At 32.4% G+C, this 18622-nt stretch overlaps 1 protein-coding gene across 1 annotated transcript in view; it reads left to right on the top strand.

The window, feature by feature from the left end:
• CDH2 (cadherin 2) overlaps positions 1-3314 on the top strand; it is a 250117-nt gene extending 246803 nt beyond the window's left edge. The window contains exon 16 of the mRNA XM_074277065.1: positions 1845-3314. Within this exon, the coding sequence (XP_074133166.1) occupies positions 1845-2051 (207 nt within the window). The 3' untranslated portion in view covers positions 2052-3314. The remainder of the gene's footprint in view (positions 1-1844) is intronic.
• Positions 3315-18622: the final 15308 nt, after the last annotated feature.

The raw sequence follows: 18622 nt of genomic DNA, 5'->3' as shown, positions 1-18622 counted from the left end.
TATAAGATTAATATTCTCTCCACTGCACCATCAGCTCTTTGGATTATAAATACAGTACTATAATCTCCTCTGAAGAAAACTTGTGCTTAAATTAGATACTTGGGGAAGTTGGAAAGAGACATCTAGAGACCATTAGAAAATCAGTAGTAAATACTTTTCTCTATTTTGTTTGCTTGAGACCAAACTGTTGCTGCTTACTTACAAATGTCTTTTTTCAGAGAATGACCACTTCAAGAAATAAGATCCTGACAGAGAGACAAATAGACAGGAAATGAAATAGAAACATCTGGGACAGTATTATTAGAATTAGAAAATATAAGTATCAGGTTATTTTTGTTATTTTTTGGTGAACAACCATTATTTATGAAGATTTTTTTTTTTATTTTGTGTGTATATATGTGTACACATACACGTATATAAACTTTTCCCCATTCTTTGGTTATACATCATTATAAAACATAAATATCTATATATTTGTGTATTTATATGAAGATATTTAAATATACAAATATTTGTATTTTAAATTATAGTTAATTTTTAAATAGCTTAGGTTGAAATAATCTTATGTATGATCAAGATCAATCACCAAAGATTTGAGTTCTCCCATTAATTTTTTCATTCATTCTTCCTCCTCAGTTGATCTTATGAATAAGCAAGTTGGTGAGTCCTTAATAAAAATGATTTTTAAAAAAGGAATACATTGGTGATTTTAAGAATTTTATGAAAATCATTGGACAAGGATATATTTTAGAAAAGTGAGATTAAGATAAACACACTATTGCTAAAGTAATTAAAGAAGTATGATTTGGAGTGCTTAGGGTTTGTTTTTTTTTTAATTGTAAAAATTGTCATGAAACCTAATTACATAATTTCTAGCATTGGAATAACGTTTGGAGACAGAGAGATAAGAAACAACAAACTTTTGCCAACGAAAACCCAAATGAGAAAAAAGAGGGCATCTTCTGGCAGTCATACAAAGTACATCCAATAATGAATTTTTTCTTTTTTAGTTCTTCCCATATTTTTCTTGGGAACTGAATATACATTTTCCCCTAATATTCAAGGAAATAATAGTATTTCTATGGATTAAACAGAAAGGGAGAGAGACTAAAATCAACTCTATTGTATTGAAGCAGTGTCAGTCAATGTACACTTTAAGGGAAGCATTTCACAATTTCCTTTTGACCTAATTAGAAATCACCCCCCCCAAAAAAAGATTCAACAAACAAATATTTTGGTAAGAATGAATTAATATTACTATAAATAATATTATATTTAAATGACTATATGTTTGCTTTCTTTCCTACAGTGCCTTATAATATATTTGTTTTGCTATTGAAGTCTACTCTATTTCACTTAGCTTCCCTAATTACTTTCTAACACTGCCTAAATCCTGTGTTTCCCAATCGAAACATATTTTACAATATTTTGGGGAAGAATTGAATTGGGAGGGAAAATAAGAAGTACTTGCTCCCAAATTTTGAAAAAATAATATCTCTAATTTTTAGCATCAGCATGAAGTGACTATTCTGAAAAAAGTGGTAGTTTTCGCCTGACACCTAGAAAATATAACTTTCACAAAAGGAATTGAATTTGATATTAATAATGTTATGACAATTGGTAAATATTGTATTTTGACAATATCAATTGCTTTTTAACAATTGATATTGTCAAAACACAACATCAATGTTATATTGATGTCAAAGGAATATGATTGTAATATTAGTGTTGATGTCTTGATATTAAAGTATTTTGGAGATGTTACTTCATATTTCTTTTTTTCTCTCTCCTTTCCTCCCCCTCCCCCCACTTCTTCCTATCTCTCTTTTGTTCCTAACTTGCAGGGACTCAAGGCTGCTGACAATGACCCTACAGCTCCACCGTATGATTCCCTGCTAGTCTTTGACTATGAAGGCAGTGGCTCTACTGCCGGATCTTTGAGCTCCCTTAACTCTTCAAGTAGTGGTGGTGAGCAAGACTATGATTACCTAAATGACTGGGGCCCACGCTTCAAGAAACTTGCCGATATGTACGGGGGCGGCGATGACTGAACTGCAGAACAAACTTGGTTTTTGGACAAGTACAAACATTTCGACTGATATTCCCAAAAAAAACAAAACAAAAAAAAAAAAAAAAAAAAAAGCATACAGAAGCTAGGCTTTAACCTTGTAGTCTACTAGCACAAGTGCTTGCTGAAGGCTTTGGCATAGACTGCAAACCCATTGGGGCTCAGTGGGAATATCAGTGATCCAATACTGTTTGGAAAAAAAAATTGAGCTCAGTTACACTTGAATTTTACAGTACAGAAGCACTGGGATTTTATGTGCCTTTTTGTACCTTTTTCAGATCGGAATTAGTTTTATGTTTAAGGCTTTAATGGTACTGATTTCTGAAATGATAAGTAAAAGAGACAAAAAATGTTGGGGTGGAAACAGTAAGTTAAACCATGATATGCTTCAACATGCTTTTGTTACATTGCATTTGCTTTTATTAAAATACAGAATTTAAAAAAAAAAAAAAAAACAAAACTCATGGAATGATTTTATTACCTTGGGGGAGGAGACCATGAGCTTGAGATATGTACATTACTTCTAGTTTTAGACTTTAGATTTTTTTTTTTCACTAAAATTCTAAAACTTACGCAGCTGGTTGCAAATAAAGGGAGTTTTCATATCACCAATTTGTAGCAGAATTGAATTTTTTCCTAAGCTAGAATGTTAGACACATTTTGGTCTTAATCCATGTACACTTTTTTTTTATTATTATTTCTTGTATTTTTTCCACTTCACTGTAAAAATCGTATGTGTACATAATGTTTTATTGGCATAGTCTATGGAGAAGTGCAAAACTTCAGAACACGTGTATGTATTATTTGGACTATGGATTCAGGTTTTTGCATGTTTATATCTTTCGTTATGGATAAAATATTTACAAAACAGGTTTAAAACAAGTGACATTTGATTCAATTGTTGAGCTGTAGTTAGATTACTCAATTTTTAATTTTTTAATTTTAATTTTATTTTTAATTTTAATTTTTTTTTGTTTTTTCGTTTTTGTTTTTGTTTGTTTGGGGAGGGAGAAAAGTTCTTAGCACAAATGTTTTACATAATTTGTACCAAAAAAAAAAAAAAAAGAAAGGGGTGGCCTGACACTGGTGGCACTACTAAGTGTGTGTTTAAAAAGAAAAAAAGAAAAAAAAAAAAAAAGCTTTTAAACTGGAGAGACTTCTGACAACAGCTTTGCCTCTGTATTGTGTACCAGAATATAATGATACACCTCTGACCCAGCATTCTGAATAAAATGCTAATTTTGGATCTGGTGACTGGTTTGAATTCTTTTCTTTTCCACTTGTCCACTTGTGTAACTTTTGAATGCCACCCCCCAAAAATACCTAATGCTGAAATTTCAAATAATAATAATAATAATAATAATAATAGGATGTTTTTACTTATTTTAACTCTATGGAAAAATAGAAACTCAAACCCTTCTTGTGACCACATACAGGCCAACGGAGAAACAATTTTGGAAAAGTCACTCAGTAACAATCTATGCTTAGAAAAGCACCAGCTTAAGAATGATCAACTTTAGTTTAATGTTTTTTATAGACTTTACATTAAATATACCAAGTTCTCTGCAGTATGATACTAATAAGATATTAAGATTGTTCATACAATGTCAGAACAATAGTGAGATGTAATAATCATGACAGGCAAGTCCTGGCAATTGTACATAATGGAGAGAACAGGCTTAATTCTTAACAATTTGATTGGCCAGTTATTTTGTCTATTAAATCAAAAGATCAGTCTGAATGATTTTTATTTTTTTTACTGACTTTATCACTGCTCTTGTCATCATGGTAAAACATAATTAAGTAATTTCATACTAAATGGATCATTTAACTAGATATCTTTGATTTGAAATACATCCTCTATGTACTTCATTAACAAATCACAAAAGAATGTTGTTAAGCAACTTAATGAAACTCTTAATTTTTCTAATATTTAGTTCATTATAAGTTCTAATTTTTAAAAAATTAAGATAAGTGTTCATTTGAAGTAAGACCACAGATTAAATTCTGAGACTGATGCATTTCTACCTATGATTAATTCTCATTTTTCTTGTCTTTCTTTTTAATTTTTTCTAATGATTGACTTCCACAACATCCCTTTGTTCCTTCCCACAACATCTAATGATGAAACAGAATTAAATTTTATAATTAAAATTCCAGTTATTTTACTCTTCCGTTCATTCATTGAACATTTATTCCATGTATATTTACACAAAACATTGCTGAGAAGTGGTAAAGCAAAAGACATAAAAAAGAGTCCCCATCTTCTGTCTGGTTGGGAAGATAAAGTATTTAGATACACCAAAATGAATAAAACACAATCTAATGACATCTTGTGCTACATAAGTACAGATTTTTCACATAAATTGATAAATTAATGCAGATTAAAAAAGCATTCATAGGTGGTAAGTTGATTAGGGAAGACTTCTCAGAAGAAAAGCTTACTTGTTTTAGTGTAAATTAATACTTGCTAACTAATATTTCTTTTCTCTCCTGTGATTACCTATACCAGATCTTTCATAGGGAGGTGTATTTGCAAAGAGCTACTCATCCTCTTTATTATATTCACATTTTAGTTTTCCCCCTTCTCTTGCCTTGTGCAAATGCATTATAATATTGTGATGCCTTCTCTAATCCCATCAAAAACATTACTTTGTTAGGCCTTAAATAACACCTGTTTATTACTTTTATATATTTCTCTGATTCTCATTTGAAAAAAGTTTTTTTTTTTCTTTCTGTATGTGTCATAAATGAACTAATCATAGACTGTGAGCTCCATGAGGGCAAGGACCATCTTATTTATCTTTTTATTTGCCCAGATGTCTAGAACGTTCCTTAGCCACAGAATAGGTTCTTTGTAAGCATATGCTGAATGGAATCTAACTTGACAGGGTGTAGATAAAATATCCTTACTTCAAAGTTTATGGTTTTCCTTTTTTCTGAGTTGTTGTGATATGTATGTATATGTATACTAAATCTGGTTTATATATAATTGTTTCAAGTCCTTCATTTGCCTTTTATACAATTACAAAAATCTTGAGTATTGAGTACTGTCTACAATGATAGTTTGTGTTTCTGGATCTTATGATACTTAGCTACCTGTAAAGCCCTATCTTGATGCCTAATTATTACATGGAGATGAGCTGGATCTTCAGTGACCAACCTTGAAAGGGCCTTCTCAATGATAAATATGTCTAGTATGAATTGTCTCTCATCAAAAAAAAAAAAAAAAAACAAAACAAAACAAAACAAAAAGCTGCCCACATCATTTCTAGATAGTTGGCTACCAGGTAATGATTTTTTTTTTTTGACCACCACAACATGCAAAACCAATTACTATAAGAAATTCATCTCTTACATTGACACAGTGTGTGCTCCTATTGATTAAATCAGAGATCTTGGGAAATATGCTGACCTAGAGCAATCCAAATGTTTAATAGGTATACTTGAACGAAACCCTTTCATATTGATCATATTATGTTTCCTAAGTCATTGCCTTCATTTATGAAAGGATATTGTGAACTCCATGATAATTTCAGATTTCTAAGCAGGCAAAAAACTAACAAAAAATGACAAAATGTCTTATAATAACTATGATAATGATTTTTGAAAATTGCTACCATGTTGCAGATCACCAGGCAGCTTCTAAATGTTTATATCTTCCATTCAGGGACAGTATTTACACCAGAGCTGCTATATTTGCTTAGTAAAAGTTGGCTGCATTCTTTAAATTCCACAGCATATATCAGGTCTGTAACAATTGGAAATTTTCCTACACAGTATCAAAAGCAAGAATACAGTCATACCAAAAAGGAAATAGAATTCTCCATGATGACTTTCATATATTGGGTAATTTCTATCTACTTTGCCTTTGTGGAACTGTTCCAATATGACTGATCTAAAATGATTGAACTCAGAGGCAATTAAATAAGTCTATTTGAAAACAAATAAAAATCCCACTCCCAACAAATGGTGATAATAACTGACATTTATATGGCTCCTTAAAGTTGCAAAGTGGCTAATATACCTCATTTCATTTTATCAGATATAAGTTAATGGATTGTCATTGCCATAACCAGTGAGAAGGAGTGCTCAAGAAATGCTCTCAAGTCACCACAAGCTTTAAAAAAAAAAAAGCCCTCAAAAGGACATTATAATTCATAGAATTTTTTAAAAAATTAGTTCAGGAAAAGTCAGTTTAAAAATTTCTCTATGGCAATCAACTCAATTACTTTGAAAATCAAATATTCCATAGTTCTGGTGGCTATCTGTATTTTGCTGGTTTAATTAGTATTTATAACCCCAGGGTTGTTAGAAAAAAAAAAAAAAAAAAAGGTAAAATCCACCCATTTTTCATATTGGGCAACTTGGCAAATATTTGGTAGTTGAGAAGTTGATGCTGAGATAAAGTTTGAAAACTGATTTTAAAATATTCTCTTAGATTTCCATTGCCAAGAATAAAAACGAACGTGTAAATTGGGTTAAGTCAATTAGGGTTGAATAAATTTGGAAATACAAATTTTATCTTCATAAGTTTTTCCCCTCACATAAGAATGGGGAGAAGGAAGCCCACATCTGATTATTTCTCCTATACTTAACAAATTCTAAAATGAGAGGAAAATAATATTCATCTTTATTTATAGTCAGAAAATCTCATTGCCTAATAGGAAATGAAAGTTAATTGCCTGTTGAAATAAGCAAAATCCTCTGTGTGTGTGTGTGTATAAATAATATCACTATATATACATATATGTATGAAACATATATAGACATGGAGGAAAAGCTTACTTAAGTGAAATGATGAACATAATAAACTCTAGGATAACCCCTAGAATAAGTATTTCCAGATAGATGACCTAAAAAGTTCTGATGTCAGTATTTATATGGATGTCCTCATTATTTCCATTCCCTCTGCCAATGAAGATTGAAACCTTTCCCCATCTGTCCTTGCTGTGACTATGTGTGGTCCATGATCTGGCATAATCCAATTTCTCAAGCATATTCTCTTGATATTATGTAGATAGCACTGGAATATCTGAGTGGTCCATTGTTATCCTTCCCTCTTGTGTAGTCCTGGCTATATCCAGTTTAGGTAACAATTGCTCTCTTACCGGCCTAGAATTTTTATTTATATAATTATATATAGATAGATAGACAATTAATTAATTATATATTTCGCCAATGAAATTCTTTATGCCCCTTCTACATAATTCCTCAGTGTGATGTATTATGACTTTCTCAAGTCCACCTTATACCACTCCATTGCTTTAGATATGTCCTTCAACCCAATCCTTTTGTTCATTGCGATGTAATGTCCTTGAAGAATATTGGTATTTATTTTTTTAAAGATGTTTTTGTTTCAAAAGAAGCTTGTATAGTCTCTCAAAGTCAAACTACTGCTTTCCCTGCCATGTTCCATTCCAAGTTCAATTTATTTTCTACTTGCAGTATTTGCCCAAGTTCCAGTAAATTCAATATGTTGTTGTTCATCCAAATGAATATTATAGTCTGGGGAACAAGTACTCTACAGCTACTTTGTTTTTTCTTAGTACAAAAGAGAAAACGTTTGAATGATTATGGACCCCAGGCATCGCTATAGAGTTCAAGAGCTAAAAAGAGGATATAAAGAATCTTATTTCAAAAGGAATTAAGGATTTTTTTTTCTACTTGGATTCTACTCTAGCTTCTCCATTGAGGGTGATGAAGATTTTTGCCAAGTGTGTATTGCCCTGTTTTATGCTTGCATGATCATAGGATTGTAAAACAAAGTTTTGAGGATTTTTTTCTAGTTTGCATTTTTCAAAGGATGATGTATGATTTTGATTCATATTTAGGAAACTTTTTGGAGTTTCCTGCAAGGTAATGTTTTGCTATATTGAATTGTTTGTTTTCAAACAATCAATAAACAAGTACATCAGGACTTTGTATTTTCTGTACAGTGATAATGACAAAATTCTGGTTTAGGTATTCACTATATCTTCATCAAAGACACCTCTCATTCCTATATAAATTGTTCACTCACACATATTAGTACATTTCAATCTATTAGTTGCAGTCATAGAATCAGCTTGTTGAGGGACTTCAGGCCTCTTCCACTTCATATTCCTTCTACGAGACTGTTTTCTACACAAAGACAAAACCAACAATGTATAATATGTGTGGAAAAGTATATGGCAAGTATATTTAAAAGAAATAATATATTGAAGAATATTGATTCATTGAATATGTTTAATACTTTTGTTAGTATTTATGTTGTCAATAAGTCGATCCACAAATATATTAAAATGGCAATTTCCCATCCACTAAACTTTTTACAATGTTAAATATTTTACATAATGTGTTACATGGTAGAAAGTCAATGTGTCAATCTTTGGAACATTTTATATTTATGGCTATTTTAACTTTTCTGGATCATTGTTTTACTGTGGTAATGTAATTGCTTAGTTCTGTGTTATATAGTATTACTTTGTTTTCATTAGAGATTGAGAATTATATGTATTTTAAATTCCAAGGATTCCCTGTTCCCTAATCTTAACAGCTAGTATGCTGTCTTACCTTGAATACAGGTATGGTTTTAGAGATAGATTGAAAAAAAAACTTCCTGTCCCCTAGCTTCATGTTTCTTCATGGACTTTTAGCTGCAGTGCCTCCATATTCAAATCCCAGAAGCCCTTGAAAATGATTTCTAGCAGGATTATCTTTCTAAAGCCCAGAGGAAAATCTGGCAAATGAGCTCATCTCCCCTTTTGTAAGACAGCACATGACTGTGGGTTCCTGAATAATTTGAGTTCAATAGCCTGTCATGTAAACATGTGCCTGTAAGGCCCCTGAACTATTTTATATCTAATGCTATTTAAAATTACTTTTTCACTTTCCATTAGTGAATAATTTGGCAGGTTTTGATGTATTTGCTCCATTACTTATATGCATTTGTTCTGTGATTTGAGCTTTTGAACAATGCTGCCATTTTCTCCTGATTTAATGAGCCAAATTGCCCCAGAACCTAAACTATTCTTCAGTTGTATGGCACTCTTGGAAGGTGCAGTTACACTTCCATGCCACAAGGGACCTGTTTAGTGCACTGAAGTAACTCATTTCTTTCAACCTACTAAAATATGAGATTGTGATACTAGCTTATAAAATGGCCCCCTGATACATTGCCAATGGAGTTCAGCCAATGGGGACATTGTGCTTGTTCATTAAACCATTGTTGTTTATCCCAAGGTACTTAAAGATATTTTTTTTTTTTTTTAGAATTGATTCTACTAGAAATGGAAATGAAACTTAAGAGTTGACAAATGTCCAGTTTTCTCTTTCTCATCTTTAGAGAGTAATTTTCATTTCCCCACCATTGGGTTCCAGTCTGTTATTTTTTAAAATGTTATTGCCTGTGTTTCAATTCAAATATAAGAACCCTTGAAATTATAGGATACATGTTCTTTTTACTCATGTATCCATTTGACTTGATAAAGTATTTTTTTTCATCTTTACTCATTCAAATTAGTATTTCTTATTTCTTACTCTACCTTATATGTGCAACTACCATTAAAAAGTTTGTCCTTTATGTAATAAATATATTTGTTTTCTGTGTATGGATCTAATGGAGGCTAATCAAGAGAAACTGTGATCAATTTTTTGAGTATTACAATTAATTTGATGAAATTGAGATAATAAAAGGAGAATTCTTTTTTTTTTCTTTTTTTAATTAAAGCTTTTTATTTACAAAGTATATGCATGGGTAATTTTTCCAACATTGACCATTGCATAACTTTTTGTTCCAAATTTTCCCCTCCTTAACCTCACCCTCTCCCCTAGCTGGCAGGTAATCCAATACATGTTAAATATTTTGAAATACATGTTAGTTCCAATATATGTATACATATTTATACAGTTATCTTGTTGCACAAGAAAAATCAGATCAAGAAGGAAGAAAAAGAAAAATTGAGAAAGAAAACTAAATGCAAGCAAAAAACAATAGAGTGAGAATGCTATGTGGTGGTTCACACTCTGTTCCCATGGTTCTCTCTCTGGATGTAGAGGCTCTCTTCATCATTGAACAACTGGAACTGGTTTGAATCATCTTAATATTGAAGAGAGACACATCCATCAGAATTGATCGCCATATAGTCTTATGCCATGTACAATGATCTCCTGGTTCTGCTCATTTCACTTAGCATCAATTCATATAAGTCTCTCCAGGCCTTTCTGAAATCATCCCACTGGTCATTTATTACCGAACAATAATGTTCCAAAAGATTCATATACCTTAATTTATTCAGCCAATCTCCAATTGACAGGTATCCACTCAGTTTCTAGTTCCTAGCTACTACAAAAAGGGCTGCCACAAACATTGTTGCACATGTGGGTTCGTTTTCCTCCTTTAAGATCTCTTTGAGATACAGGCCCAGTAGAGACACTGCAGAAACAAAGAGTACACACTGTTTGATAACTCTTTGAGCAAAGTTCCAAATTGCTCTCCAGAATGGTTGGATCTGTTCACAATTCCACCAACAATATATCAGTGTCCCAATTTTCCCACATCCCCTCCAATATTCATCATTTTCTTTTCCTATCATCTTAGCTAATCTGAGAAGTGTGTGGTGGTATCTCAGAGCTGTCTTAATTTGTATTTCTCTGATCAATAGTGATACAAATAATTTCAATTTCTTCATCTGAGAATTGTTCATATCTTTTGACCCTTTATCAAATGGAGAATGGCTTGAACTATTATAAATTTGAGTTGATTATATATTTTATAAATGTTATGTTCATAATATGTATATGTAAATATTTATATAATTTTAAAAAATTTTATAAGTGTTTTATAAAAAGCAGTGTATACCCTTTGATTCTGCAGCGTCTCTACTAGGCCTATATCTCAGATCCTTTGGATGTAAAAATGTTTTCCCAATTTATTGCTTCCCTTCTCATCTTGTCTGCATTAGTTTTGTTTGTATAAAAACTTTTTAACATAATATAGTCAAAATTATCTACTGTATGATCAATAATGATTTGTAGTTCTTCTTTGGTCACAAATTACTTCCTCCTCTCACAAATCTTAGAGGTAAACTATTTTATGTTCTTCTAATTTTTTAAATAGTATCATTCTTTATGTCTAAATCATGAACCCATTTTGACCTTATCTTGGTATACAGTGTTAGGTGTGAATCTATGCCTACTTTCTGGTATACTAGTTTACAATTTTCCCAGCAGTTTTTGCCAAATAGTGAATTATTATCCCAAAAGCTGGGATCTTTGGGTTTGTCAAATACTAAATAGCTATAGTCATTGGCTATTTTGTCCTGTGAACCTAACCTATTCCACTGATCAACTACTCTATTTCTTAGCCAATACCAAATGGTTTTGGTGACCTCTGCTTTATAATATAGTTCTAGATCAGGTACAGCTAGATCACCTTCATTTGCTTTTCTGTTCATTAATTTCTAAAAGGGGAATTCTTACATGGAAAAGATATCTTACTTAGTCCCTTACCGAGAACACACAGGGAACTCTTCTGATTTGTCCTCATTGTCTGGGGCTGACACTTGGTGTTTGGTTGATGGAGACTCAGGGCAAGAGACCTAGACAGACAGACAGACACACACACACACACACACACACACACACACATGCACACACATGACTGAAACAGCTTCAATCTTTTAGCCCTTCTCTCCTTAGACTTGCAGACACAATATTAAATTTTAATAAATGGTTGTACATGATATTTAATTAAATTATTTTAAAAATTGTAGGGTAGGAATCTTTCTTTCTACTACCATTCCTTATTCCTTTCCCCCTCCTCTAAGCAGAAAATATCTTCTTGTAGAAGAAGCACTTAGCAGTGGCAAATCATTTGTACTTGCTCAGACAAGCCTAACTTTATAGACCTCCAATTTCTGGCTGTGTCTGCTTTTCTGTTTGCTTTTCTGAGCATAGGCTTGAGACTAATGATCCTGAGAATGAACATCTTCAACTTTGGGGGTGGGGTGATACCTCGGTCTCTGAGCCTCATGAACACTGGCCTATCAGGAGTGAGATTTTTCTTGACAACATGTTTCTCAGTAGATAACAGGATTCTGCTATGCCATAAGATTTCAGGGGATTATGATATTGCCATGAGAGCCTGATAATTTTGATTTGCATAGGAAAGTAAGTCTGAGGAATGGGAAAAATTTGTTTAGTGATCTGACTAAAAGTGTTTATTACGGTTTGAAGAGAAACGTGGGAGAAGGAAGCAGTGTAAAGGTAAGGGGCTTTTTAATGCTTTCTCTGCTTATTTGGGAAGCCTTTACATATACATTTCTATAATAAAGGAAATAAAAAATGTTCCATATTCAATATTTGTATGTTGAGTACTTTATGGTAAAGAACACAATTATCAGTGTATACGGTAATATAGGCCACCTTATCTAAATTTTGTTACACAAGATTTTCTTGAAGTTTTACTTCAGGATGGGAGAGAGCCAGAAACAGAACCTAATCTCTAGAGATTCAACCTTGTCTGATCAAATCTACATGAGTTCTGAGTCCTTAAAGGGCCCTGAGACTTGGATGACAATTACATTTATCCCTAAAATTAACTTTACAAAATTTCAAAAGTATATGCCTAAAATTCCAATGAACAGGCTACTGATTGTGTCATATAAGCGCATACACACACACACACACACACACACACACACACACACACACAGTCTCTTTATTTGGCACTATGCTGTAAAAATATTTAGGTCTAGGCCATTTTACCCTAACTCTGAAAGCCAGATGCCATTTGATAAATTCAGTAAGAATATCCAAGGGCTACCAGCCAGAGGAATATGAACCAAATGATTAAATGTCCTGGAAATAGCTTTCCATAGAAGGTTATACTCTGACAAATCCAGAAAATGTTAGGCTTCATTAATTTGAGATTTTGCCCTATGGTCTTGATAAATGCAGATTTAATACCACAGCTACTTTAAAGCTGTCATCGATTTTGGTCTTCCTCACCAGATATATCTACTTATCTATTTCCTTTCTGGTATTTTGCTGCTTAATATCTTCATTCATTTTGAATGTTCATATAGGGCTTAAAAATATCATACAACATTAAACTTTAATAAATGGATGTGCATGATAAGGCATCAAATGTATTAATTTTTAAATAATTCAAACCATATTTTTTAAAAGAATGTAGCATCAAATTGTTGTTGAATCAATCATTACAACTGGAGAACGCTACCAAATTGTTAAAAAATTGGTTAAATGTTTATCATGAAGTTATTGTTTATTGATCGATTAATCAACATTTATTATTTACTATATGCTAGGCACTGCAGATTGTTGTTATTGAGTTGTTTGTTATGTCTGACTGTCCATGATCCTATTTTGGGGTTTTCTTGGCAATAATACTGTCATTTCCTACTCCAGATCATTTTACAAACAGACAAACAGGGTTAAGTGACTTACCCAGTGTCACACAGCTAATAAGTGTCTGAGACCAGAATGGAGTTTATGACGATATCTTCCTGATACCCAAGCCAGTGTTCTATCCATTGTGCCACCAAGCTTCCCCTAATTTAATTATTCTCTTTCAATTCACATGATAGCTGGAATTCCATCATCTCCACTACCCTTATTATTATCAATCCTTTTTTATTAATTTTATAATTATAACTTTTTTTGACAGTACATATGCATAGGTAATTTTTTTTTTTACCACATTATCCCTTGTACTTCCTTCTGTTCCAAATTTTCCCCTCCTTCCCTCCACCCCCTCCCCTAGATGGCAGGCATTCCCATACATATTAAATATCTTATAGTATATCCTAAGTACAATATATATGTGCAGAACCGAATTTTGTTGTTGTTGTTGCAAAGGAAGAATTGGATTCGGAAGGTAAAAATAACCTGGGGAGAAAAACAAAAAATGCTAACAGTTCACACTCATTTTCCCTTTTCTGGGTGTAGCTGATTCTGTCCATCATTGATCGATTTGGAATTGGGTTAGCTCTTCTCTATGTTGAAGATATCCACTTCCATCAAAATACATCCTCATAAAATATCATTGTTGAAGTGTATAATGATCTCCTAGTTCTGCTCATTTCACTCAGCATCGGTTGATGTAAGTCTCTCCAAGCCTCTCTGTATTCCTCCTGTTGGTCATTTCTTACAGATATCAGTGCTTTCTAAGGCCCACTTCACTTCATTTTCCAGGATTTCTGACTCTAGATCAGTAATCAGAACAGAATATTGTGGTTACAAATGATGTTATGATCTTTCTTGTAAATAGTTCTATATATTTTTGTGATTTCTTCTTAATTTCTTCTGCTTCTGTTAAATATCTACCATTTTTTTTTTGTCTTTGTTCATGCCCATTTTTGCAGGAAATGTTCCTTTGATAGCTCTTATTTTCTTAGAGATCTTTTGTCTTTCCCAATTTTTTGCATTGTTCATTTAAGAAAACTTTGCTAGTGTCTAGAATTCTGCATTCAGTTGGGCAATGCTTTTCCTTTTCTCCTTTCCCTCTCCCTTTTTTTCTTTCTTCAGCTACTTGGAAAGCCTCATTGGTCAACTATTTTGCTTTTGATTGTTTCTTGTTGCTGTCTCTTATGAATCTCTATACATAGTTCTTTAGATACTTTCTGTCAAAGCTTCTTAAACTATGGATCATAACCCCATATGGGGTTAAGTAACAATGTGATAGTTACAAAAAATTGACACGGTAAAAGACATCAAATATTCTGCCAAGATTTTAATTATTTATCTAAAATTAAACAAGCACCATCATCTTATTGGAATGTAAATTTATTTTTGTCTTAATAAATGATAAATTTATATGTATATCAAAGAATTATTTTGAAATAAATTTATTTATACTTTATTATGAGGAAATATTTGATTTGTACATCTATTTTATATATGTATATACCCAGGGTTGTGTAAAATTTTCCCAGGTGAAAAGGGATGATAAGTGAAAAAATTTTAAAATCCCTGTTCTATTTAACAGATCTAATCCCTTAAATCTATTCACCATTTTCACTTTGTATTCATAAAGGATGTTATTTAGTTCATACCTATTTGGTCTGATTGTTTTCCCTACTTTCTTCCATTTAAATCTAAAATTTGCAACAAGAAGCTCAAAATCTACACCACAGTTCCAGATGTTTTGATTATCTTTTGATTTCCTCCTTTAGCATTCCAATCCCCTAAAATGAATATGACATCTTTTTTGGCATTTATTTCTAGAAGATGTTGTAAGAAATCATAGAACTGATTTTTGCCTCTTTGGCATCAGTGGTTGTAACATAAAATTTTATTACTCTGATGTTGATTGACATCCAAATGTTGATGTTTAATCTTTCCATCTCCTGTTTGACCAATCTAGCTTACCTTGGTATATAAATCTTACATTCCTGGTTCCAATGAAACATTGATCTTTATAGCAAACTTTCCTTTCGTTGCTGAATGCCTTTGTAACTGAGCTTCCTTTCAGTTTTGCCCCAATCATTTCATTAATACATTAAGTAGTTACTTAAAGTTGTCCTCTGCTCTTCCTGAGTAGCATGATGAATACTTTCCAACCCGAGGGGCTCATCTTCAGTTATCATATCCTTTGTCATTTTAATACTGACCATGGTGTATTCTTGGCAAAGCTATTGAAGTGATTTGTCATTTCCTTCTTCAGTGTATCACCTTTTGTCAGAACTCTCTCCTCTGATCTATCTCACTTTGGTAACCATACCCAACATAGTTATAGTTTCATTGAGCAATGCAAGCCCCCTCCACCATGACAAAGCCATGATCCAGGAGGGGAACAGGCTACTTACTCTTATCTGTTCCATTATATCTTGAAACAGTCCTCTTTTCTCTATTCACCTCAGAATCATAGTAGTTCAAGCCCTTACAATGTTACCCCAATTCCCATCCTAAGCGATCTGTCTTTCTTAACTGACTCCTTTTTTTGCATATAACTGATGAAGTGATTTTTCTAAAGAACAAGCTCTATCATTTCATTCTCCAGCAAAAGGCTATAGAAGCTCCATATCAGTTTACTTGATATTAACCACCTTCATAATTCCACATTCCATTCAAACTAGCCAATTTTCTACTCTTCAGTAGTCTTCTCATAGCTTTTCCTGACTCAAGTTTCAAACCCACTTCAGTTATCAACTCTCAAAATGATCTTAAAGTACAGGTCTAACCTTGTCACAACCATGCCCCATCCCACTCACTAAACTCTAGTACTTTCCTCATACTTCTAGAATCAAATACAGAATCCACTGCCTTTTAAGCCTTTCATAACCCAACCTCTTCTACCTTTCCAGTCCTCTTTCACTTTACTCACTTCCATACACTTCCCAATCCTCCTTTCAGTGTTACTGGCCTCCTGGGTGTTTTTTTGTACAAGACCCTCCATCTCCTGACTGTATATGTTTCCATGTTTTTTCTCCCTGTCTGGAATGCTCTCTCATATTATATCTGCCTTCTATCTTTCCTGGCTTCCTTCAAGATGCAATTAAAATTTGCTTTATGCAAGAAAATCCTAATCATCCTTAAAACTAGCACCTTCCTCAAAGATTATCTCCAATTCATCCTGGACATACATGCCTGGCACAGCATGGGTGCTTAATAAATACTTGTTATTGACCAACTGTTGAATTAACTTAAACTCCTACAAGATATTTTTGTCCCAACTCTGGGTTTTTGTCCCCACTATCCCAATATCTATAATGTACTTCTTTATGTTTCCCTTCTTATAAACTCAAATATACAATATCTATAAAGAAAATAAATATTAATTAATGCATTTATCATTAATTAAAGAATTGATAAATGTTTATTTAAAATGTAAAATGATGTCTAAAAATCCTTAATAAATATTTTGTTTTCATATTAGCTTGACAAATGTTTAAAAAAGGACCTACTATGTGAAATATTCTAATCTAGGCCCAAAGAAGACAGTATTCCTTTCCTTAAGAATTTACATAATCTAATAGATATAACACATATATAATTGGCTATAATACAAAATAAATTTTTATAAGTACATTAGATAGTCATAGACCACTATGAGAGCTCTGAGAAAAAATAGAGCCTGAATCAAGAAGAAGATTACAGAAGAGTTGGAGAAGGAAATAAGCATTTATTAAACAACTTCTGTGTATCAGGAACTATGCAAAGAGGGTAGCATCCAAGGGAAATGTTGAAGAACAAGTAGAATCAGGGATGGGAGTAAGGGGAAAGCATCCAACAGATAAGGGATGGGATGGGATGGGACAGGATGAACAGAAACACACAGAGAGTCTTGGAACTGAGACCCATTGAAGACCTTAGCTTAAAAAGAGTCAGGTCTCCCATTGTATCCAGAGCTATCTTCAGTCATCTCTGAACCCAGATGGCTCTGGAGGGAAAAGTGACTTAAATCCAATTCACTTGCCTGTCATGGTATCACCTCCCTGATGTCATGGTCCTCGGTCCTCTTGGAGAATGAAGAACAAACAACAGCAACAACAACAAGAACTAAGGTACAAGAGTTATCAAACTTAGGAAATAAGAAATATACACAAACCCAACAAGTATCAGGAGCAGAATTTATTAGAAATAAAAAATAAGGCTAATAATCATTGATCTCAAAGTCAAACTTAAAGATTTGATCCAGAGAAATCTATATATATTAATATTGTTTCAGAGGCATATCTACATATTGTAAATATATGTGTATATGTATGTATACATGTATGCATACATTTGTATGTATGTATATATACACATACACACATAAATACATATATCTGTGCCTGCTTGGGAGAGGAAGAGGAGATGAAAGGGGAACAAAAGAATAAGGGTAAAAAGTGCACAGAACAAGAATAATCTACAAGGAAACAAAGAAAAGATTAACAGTCAAGAATATAATGTCTTCTATTATTATATGTGCTTACTTGAAATGGAAATTTATTGTTACATACTTTAAATCCTCCCTGATGCTCTGTTGGGCACATGACACTTAAAAAATCATTTTTCTTTTCTTATTTTGTAGTTAGTATTAAATATATATTAGTTTATAAATATACACATACATTTAGTTTTAAATAAATACATAAAAAAGAAAATGATTATTATTTCATTATGTGTATAATATGCACTTTATAAAATAAATGAGAACTAGATCATCTGGTAATAATAGTTTATAATTAGCTTTAACTATATATCAAAGATTCATATCTGGCAATTACAATGATGACAATGAAAAGTTTGAGTTAATTGGCTAGAGGATATTGATATCTTCAGTCCAATTCTCTGTGGCCTAGTAGTAATAGTTAAATTAGAACATAGAACCCATAAGTAAATACTTAGCTGTGAATAAGCTATCTTCCAAATATAACTGTGGTATGGTGATCAAAAAGATATTAGGAATTCTAAGCACAGCTGATAGGGATTTTTGTTGTTGTTTGGATAAATCCAAGACATGGTGTTTTAGTGCCATTTTTGACAATTTCTGTTAGAAAGATTTAGTTAATCCGAATCTCTTAAAAAGTGAAACCAACCTTGAAGAACCAAATCCTATAGGAA

This window comes from Sminthopsis crassicaudata, chromosome 1, assembly GCF_048593235.1.
Source record: "Sminthopsis crassicaudata isolate SCR6 chromosome 1, ASM4859323v1, whole genome shotgun sequence".
NCBI lineage: Eukaryota > Metazoa > Chordata > Mammalia > Dasyuromorphia > Dasyuridae > Sminthopsis > Sminthopsis crassicaudata.
Note: the sequence above shows the minus strand (reverse complement) of the source record. Positions and strands in the feature narration are given on the sequence as shown.